Source organism: Epinephelus fuscoguttatus, linkage group LG8 (assembly GCF_011397635.1).
Source record: "Epinephelus fuscoguttatus linkage group LG8, E.fuscoguttatus.final_Chr_v1".
NCBI classification, from domain to species: domain Eukaryota; kingdom Metazoa; phylum Chordata; class Actinopteri; order Perciformes; family Serranidae; genus Epinephelus; species Epinephelus fuscoguttatus.
In genome coordinates, this window is record NC_064759.1 from 25,770,082 (window position 1) to 25,778,348 (window position 8,267).

Consider the following 8,267-nt stretch of genomic DNA (forward strand, 5'->3'; position numbering starts at 1 on the left):
TGTTGACCACGCTGCAGAAAATAACATTTACAAATGCTCCTCCTGCAGTGATGGCAATAAAAAAAGAGATAATCCAGACAGGAACAATAAATATTTTTTGAAAATTTCGAATGCTTCACTTACATTTGTAGCACTTAGTATAAATACATAGTTTTATAACATTTGATTTTACTAATTGGTTACAAGTGAAGCGTCATGGTACAACAGCTTGACAGCACATTAAAAAAAGAATCACATTATCACTTAAAATGCTGTTACAAAACATTATCTTTACACTTCATATATAGATGCCTTTTTTAAATAAGACTGTACTGCTGCAGTGGCACAATGAGACGCATCAGCTCTTCTCTCAAGATGTGCAAAACAAAAATGTCTTCTCACCACCCTAATCTTCTCCTGTAAGTGTCCAGAGATCATCACTGGAAACTTGTCCATTAGCTGTAATATGTGTAGGAAGTTTCTGGTTCCTTGCTAATGTGTCTCATCTGACTGAGTCTGTGCCAGTTTGAGATCATTCAGTCACAACTATGAGCTGAAACAGCAGCGCCACTCTCCCCCTTCAGCTCCTCAATTTACCGTCAGCTGAATGTTTTTCAGTTGTGCAGAAAAAAAAATAAATAAATCAGAGCATCCTAACTGCCAGAGGAGTGGAAACAGTGAGTCAGCTGAACACTTATGTTCACGGTGAATATATGCTGCAAGCGTCAGTCGTTTCTGCTTAATCACGAAGGCTGTGTTTTTAATGTTATTGAAGGTGTCTTTCACAAGGATCTGTCACGATCAGATCGGATGAATTAAAGTGGAAAAAATGACACTGACACGCTGTGGCGCTGTGCCCACATTGAGTTTACCCTCCTTTAAAATTGTTCTTGATTAGGCATGTGGCTGTCATCTGTAATTATTTCTCCACTTACTATCACAACGAGCATGAAATTGGATACATCCTTTAATTTGAATATAACAAAGACAAGGAAAATATAGTCTCAGCTAAACATTCACATTATTGGATTCTCATTGCCTCCCCAATGAGACTGACAAGGACAATACTATTACCAGTTGAGACAGACAGTGCAGTCAGACAGCATAAAGATGGAGATACATCTTTTATTGCATTGGCTCGGTACTCCTTTGGACGTGAAATTAAACACTTTGACATTAAAATCCCAACTTAAAGTAAATTCAGCTTTAAAGCCTCTATGAAAAACATTTTTAAGCAACAATGGGTGAAATGAGTCATGTAAAAGGGGTCAATCATGATGACAAACCCACATTTTCCATTAGCTTTATGAGGCATTATAGCGTCTTTCAGCTTATTGTTTTGGTTTTCAGGGCCGCAACTTTACTATTTCACTCTCACTGTTCTCATAGCATCGTTTTCAGCAAAACAGTTCTAAAAACTGACTTTATATTACCTTCCCAACAATGAATAGCAGGCAGACACAGTTAGCAACTAGCTGGTGAACACAGTAGAGCCTTTAGCAGCTAAAGAACCACATATTTCCCTTTAGGAGTTGGTGGAGAACAAAAACGGAGCTAAAAGAAAGGTTAATATTCAGCTTACATTTGTCAAGTAGCCAAATACCCAATTTAAGACTGCTGAATGTGTAAATAACCAACCTAAAAATATGTCAGTGTTGTGTTGTGTTTACAGCTGTTTCCTCAGCCTACAAGTGGCTGAAAAAGTAGGTTTAATTCGAAAGTGTTACATCAACCAAATGTACAAATGCTACCCCAGTTTTAGGGAATAGAAAGTAATTTTACATAAATCTAAATAAAGTAATCACAGGCAACATTTAGCTGAAGACAAATGAAGTCTGTGACCCACAGACATCCACAGTGTCTTCCCTGTTGATCCTCTGCCAGTGCTGCAGCCATCTTCACTTCTCACTGCTACCGGGGATTTTCAGAGTACGTCTGCTCTTCATCAAGTGAAAAACATGATCTGTTGGATTGAGGTCACGTGACCGACTCAGGCCAATCAAACATCGGCCACTGTTTGGCCATAAAAAGACATCTCCTGGTGGCCTTGTCTGTGTGTTTAGTATCTATGTCCTGCTTAACAGTCTGATCACTGTGGGACTGTGTAAACACAGAGTCCAACATTGTTCACCTAATATGGATGTGAAGACCTACAGACACCTTTATACCTTAGAGTCAGTGCTTTAACCTCCTATTGTTTTATTGTGCAGAGCCAAAGCAATAAAAACACATCCCTATCACAATGCTTCCTGACTGCACCGTGTGTGCTTAAAGGGACAGTTCACCCCAATATCACACACATATGTTTCCTCTTATCTGTAGTGCTTTTTGTTATTCTAGATTTTTTTGTGTGAGTTGCAGAGTGTTGCAGGTATCAGCTGTAAATATATCCACCTAATCCACAGACCTTGTTGTCAGCAATTTCATGTTCAAATGATTTTCTTTCTACTGAGATACACCTGCCAACTGTATCACTGCAAAAAAGGAAGAGTGCATCTACTCATGGACAAGAGGCTCATGAAAGTGTGAGATGTAGAGGTGGGTAGTAACTAGTTACATTTACTCAGTTACATTTACTTGAGTAACTTTTTGGATAAATTGTACTTTTCAGAGTAGTTTTGATGCAAAATACTTTTTACTTTTACTTGAGTTATATTGTTTTAAAGCAACAATACTTGAGTACAATATTTGGCTACTCTACCCACCTCTGGTGAGATGTAAACATTAATGGCATCCTCCTTCGCTGAGTTGTAACGTTCACTAGCTCAGTAGTGCTAGGTGAGCTAGCAGTCGATTCACATTTCCTTTTGCGCCGTGATACGTTGAGTGGGTGTAGTTCAGTGGAAAATAGTTCCTACATGAAACTGCTCACAACAAGGTCTGTGGATTATCTTCAGTATATCCTTGAGCACCACAAGCCAAGTGCCATCTAGTTCCATTATATTTAAGAGAAGGCAGACATCTCTATGGCTGTTATCTCCAACACTCGTCAACTCACACCAAAACAATCTAGATTAACCCTATGGGCCCTAGGCGTTTTGGGGGTATTTTTACTGCCTTTACTTTTAAGCTCATATCACAGTCATTATAAAGGCTACATACACATGCTATATCTTGTTTTTTTCAGGACAATCTGGGCTAACCAGATTTGCCATCATTTCATGTCCTTCTATGTGCCTGTATTTTATATTAATTTTTATATCAATGAAAAAAACAAATCCGTGTGCCTAAATTCTTACATTTTTACATGTATCTCACCATAGCGAGTTGGAAAAAGACATATTCTGCCATATATGAAGAGGGGAGACACTCTGGATTCTGGCAATATAAGAACCATGATGGTGGGACATTCTGTCACTTCACAGCTGTCCAAAACATGTGGTTTGTGCCAGGCAGACATGATTGCCAGTATTTTTTCATTATTGCAAGAAATTCCATTGACTCATTCACAAGTCAAAAATGTGTTTTATCTGAAAGAAACATGCAATATTTACATCTAAGATAATAGAAAAATAGTCAACCAAGTGCAATGATGTCCTCCAAGATAATATTTGCCACTTTGTTTGCAGTAAACAAAGTTTGTTGTTGTTTTTCAGTTTCAGTTATATACTGGGGGGGCATTTTGGGCATTGGGGGGCACACATGTCCCCCTCAATGTATATGGTGACTACGGCCCTGTCATGCATGCATAATTAGGCTGCAGTTGTCTGGGTGCGCAAAGGTGAAGTGGCTGGTCTTGTCATACAAAGTTTGATGGAGTGTCAACTGGACAATATGGAGATATTTGCATCTTGAAAGCCGGACTACAAATGTGGATAGACAGGGAGAAACACACGCAAGCCTAAGACATGGTAAGATACGATATTCCTCACTATATGAAGTGACTGATAACGTGATCTGTATAATGGATTGTAAAGAAATCCGTCAAGTTTTTATGTTGTAGACAATCAATCTGTATTTATAGCGTGATGGGATGACAGCACAATGATGTGTGTGGTCCTGCGCTTTCATGTGATATGCGTGGCATTTCTGTGCGAGCCTGCATTCGCGAGTAATCCATCCAAGAGTGATGTGTGTGCAAAGCTGTATGAAAGCTCTGTTATACATAATTTTAGTGTAATTTTATCATTTTTTTCGCTGTGAAAACATTGGACTACTGACAAGTGCTTGGTCTTGTCGGAAAGACACAAGGTCGTGGAGAAAATCCACAGAGAAGAACAGGTGTGAATTTGGACGCACTATGTGTCGTTCGGGCCCATTGGGTTAATAAACAAAACTGTAGGTAAGAGGAAAAATATGTGTTTTTGACTTTGGGGCGAACTGTCCCTTTAACATTGACCTTGTTCATATGGGTGCATTATGCATGTGCTTCATACACACTCCAAGCATGTACATTTGTATCCATCTCCTTATGCACAGGCACACACAGGCATGTTTGCAATCATCTTGAAGAGCCGTGTCTCACAAACCTCCTGAGACACAGGGGTTTCATTATATGAGATTGTAAATCAATGATTTAAATAAATGGGAGGTCATAAGCCTCCACCTGCGGACTCACACTCCTGTGGTGGAGAACTGTGTGACCTCAGTCTGGAGGTCGTCCTGAAGTGTTCTTCCTCCCCGCTGATCCATGCCTAGTCAGGCCGGCGGTCTCTGTGTCGTCGCAGGAGCACAGACAGACATGGGCTCCCTCGTGGTATTGCGTGCCCTGGAGAAGCTGTTCTGATCCGGGCGGGAGCGATAGGGCAGGCAGAAATCCCTGAAGCACCTTTTGAAGTTCTCATCCAAGAAGGCGTACAGCACAGGGTTGAGACTGCTGTTGGTGTAGCCCAGCGCAATGCACAGATGCCAGCAGGCCATCACAAGGAGGTTCTTGCGGTTGATGTCCACCATGGTCTTGACGATGATGAAGATGTGGATGGGAGTCCAACAGATGATGAAGGCTGCCACGACCACCAGGACCATGCGGGTGATCCTGCGCAGATTCCTGTCCTTCTCTTTGGAGCCGGAGAGCAGACGGACACTCTTAAGCCGCAGGATCATCAGACCATAGCAGATGGTGATGACCAGGACGGGAACGACGAAGGCGAAGATGAAAACACAGATTTTCATCACCGTGTCCCAGTACCACTCAGGTTTGGGGAATCTGAGTTCACAACTGGTGTTTCCTGAGGAGTTAAAACAATTATAAGTTAATAGAGGGCCAGGTGTAAAAGCTAATTCAGGTTAATAACACAGTGCAAATGTTCTCTTTTACGACACTACAAAGCTTGTGCTGATATTCAAAGTTTTTACACAGTGATTGTAATTTTTCTTTTTTTTTTCAACACTAAAAATCTCTCACCTTTATCTGTAACCTTGGTAACAGCTATGATCGTTACAGGGACTCCGACAGCAGAGGAGAGGATCCAGATGCCCACGTTGATGAGCTTTGCTTTGGCAGGTGTGCGGAAGTCCAGGGCCCTCACCGGATGACAGACGGCGATGTAGCGGTCCACACTCATCATGGTGAGCGTGAAGATGCTGGTGAACATGTTGTAGTAGTCGATGGCAATGACCACTTTACACAACACCTCTCCAAAGGGCCACGTGTTCATCAGGTACTTGGCGCTCTGGAAGGGGAGGGTGCTGGTGGCGAGTGCGTCGGCGAGAGCCAGGTTAAAGATGTAGATGTTGGTGGCCGTCTTCATCTTGGTGTACCTGATTTTTTTGGAAGGAAAGCACAAAGTACTTTTTACAAATTCTTGGTGGAGATTGAATTTTTTGTCAAGGTCTGCCTGCTGCTGTGCCAAAAAGAAGACCACGAGTGCGGCTGACTCACCATTTCTATTAAAACGTTTCAAGGTTAGAAACCGATTTATTGTTTGAACTAATCCATTTCCTCTCTCAAACCAGTGATCTCCTATTTCCTCTCGAGTAATATCAAACTAATAAAAGAGCTTTTAGGATGCATAATGTTTTTTTGGGCACTACACTAAATGCATGAGAGCCAAAGTGAGTGTAAGCCTCCATTAAACCGCACTTCTGCAGAGCGTAATGAGTCAGTTCCAGATGACAAAACCCTCTAAAAATCCTCCTTGATTTCAGGTTTTTTCTTTTACCAGTGACCAGTTTTGTCTGAATACCAGCTGAGCAGTCGTCTGGCTGTTAGAAGATGGATTCTTCCAAATGAGTCCGCAATAATACAGTAGTTGGTCACATTTAATTAAACTGCAGCGACAGGCTCTACAAGGAATAAGGAATGCAAAGGGACGTCTTATCTTAATCCCCCACGTAAAGGGATTTATCACATTACACACACGTGATCTCACCCTGAATGTAATTGCTTTGCCAGAGAGAGAGTGGGCTGTCTTTTATATTCCCTTTTGTTTGATTATTCTGAAATTGAAAAACAGAAGTACAGAAACTCGTGCTTCATCTCCCATACGGGAAGCAGTTCAGTGAGATGACTGACTGACACTGGAGGTACCACAATCACATCATTGTTTTCTCATTTAAGCTGCATTAGACCAACAACACATCAACATGACATAAATCCCACAGAATCTTTAGCGCGTGAATCGGTGCCACAGAGACAAAGAGATGACTCTGATATGCAGGTGACAGTTGAACATGCTGCTTATTTCCCATGCAAATGAGTTATCTGAGTTTACAACATTACTGCTGACAGGAGTAATTGGTGCAATGAGGTAATTTCAATGCTAAACTGTAGATCACACTGCCCTCCCTCTCCCCACGTCTGGTGTGTAGGTGTTGGTGGTGTGTGTGTTTATGTGTGGGTGTGTTAGAGAGTGGCTCTCAGACAAAATGAAACTGTGGGCAGTTACAAAGGACCATCATAACTGAGGGGATATAGCAGTTTGGTTTTTTTTTACATATGCCATTCTTAAAAATCACTATAACAGTATCAAATATTTATAAAAAGTGAGTTTATTACATAGATAGATAGATAGATAGATAGATAGATAGATAGATAGATACTTTATTGAGTAGATTTAATCCGGATGTCCAATAGCTCACACAATTAAAAGCAAACAGTCATATAAATGGATGAATAAATAGATAGATAGATAACAGTACCATAAAAATAACCCAATAAAAACATTCCATATAGTCCTTCAAGAATTATTGCGTCCATTTTTAACATTTTTAAGGATATTGTCTACAGAGACAAGAGGGGGAGGACAGGAGATCAAGAGCCCCTGACAACCCTGCCAATATCAATATATATATATATATATATATATGTATATATGTGTGTGTGTGTGTGTGTGTGTGTGTGTGTGTGTGTGGATAGATAGATAGATAGATAGATAGATAGATAGATAGATAGATAGATAGATGACACTGGAGACACTTCTCATTTAAGCTGCATTAGTTCAACAACAAATCGTGTGTGTGTGTGTGTGTGTGTGTGTGTGTGTGTGTGTGTGGATAGATAGATAGATAGATAGATAGATAGATAGATAGATAGATAGATAGATAGATGACACTGGAGACACTTCTCATTTAAGCTGCATTAGTTCAACAACAAATCGTGTGTGTGTGTGACATTTCACTGATCAGTATGTACTGTATATATATATATCCATCCGATATCCACTTTGTCACACATAACCCATTCTTTCTCTTCCTTTTAATTTTTTTTTCTCTTTTACAAAATAGTTGACAGGACTTTGTTCCTCGTGTATTTCTTACCTGACCACTCCATACATGACAAGCACGTTTCCGAGCAGTCCCACCACACAGATGAGAGAGTAGAGAGCCGTGATACAAACGGCGATGATGAGACTCGTAGTGTCCCTGGCTGCAGTCGTGTTGCTCTCTTTGACGTTTGAAATCACGCGCAGCGGATCCTCGGTAACATGGAAAGGAGTTGTTGAGACCGAGTCGTTAAAATCACCCAAAGCGTAGTAGGAGGAAGGAAAGGCCATCTCTGAAAGAATTCAGGTGAGATCGTTGCGCGCGGAGAGCAAGATTTCCAAAAGCAGGTGCACAGGAGCGCACGCGAAGTGGACGGCAAATTAGTAATGAGGCGCCCAGAGGAGGTTTGTTCTCTCTGTCTCTCCCTCTCTCCGTGCGTCTCTGCGCGCGCTCCCTTTGGCAAAGCGCACTGGCGCACAAAGCAAGATGTGCGTTCCTGCCTAAATCTTACCATGCCCAAAGGGATCCCATTCGTCAAAGTGCTTTAATTAGCTCGAGCATACAATAACGCTTCATCACATATTTTTTTATTATTCTCCTTCCTGGCTGTTATCCAAAATAACAGCTCGTTGTTCCACCTGCCA

The 8,267-nt window shown here is 41.2% G+C and overlaps 1 protein-coding gene across 1 annotated transcript; it reads right to left on the minus strand.

The window, feature by feature from the left end:
* Positions 1-259: 259 nt before the first annotated feature.
* Positions 260-8,001, minus strand: oprd1b (opioid receptor, delta 1b). Its single transcript, XM_049584851.1, has 3 exons — positions 7,678-8,001; positions 5,324-5,679; positions 260-5,147 (listed from the first exon to the last, which is right to left on the minus strand). The coding sequence occupies exons 1-3, from the start codon at positions 7,911-7,913 to the stop codon at positions 4,618-4,620; spliced, it is 1,122 nt and encodes a 373-aa protein (XP_049440808.1). The 5' UTR covers positions 7,914-8,001; the 3' UTR covers positions 260-4,617.
* Between the last annotated feature and the right edge of the window lie 266 nt (positions 8,002-8,267).

Excerpts from the sequence above, each read along its gene's own strand:
- oprd1b (XM_049584851.1), bottom strand. The coding sequence starts at position 7,913 with ATGGCCTTTCCTTCCTCCTACTACGCTTTGGGTGATTTTAACGACTCG. Across the intron at positions 5,680-7,677 it reads GTCATGTATGGAGTGGTCAG|GTACACCAAGATGAAGACGG; the intron begins GTAAGAAATACA and ends CAAAAAAATCAG. Across the intron at positions 5,148-5,323 it reads TACCAAGGTTACAGATAAAG|GAAACACCAGTTGTGAACTC; the intron begins GTGAGAGATTTT and ends TTAACTCCTCAG.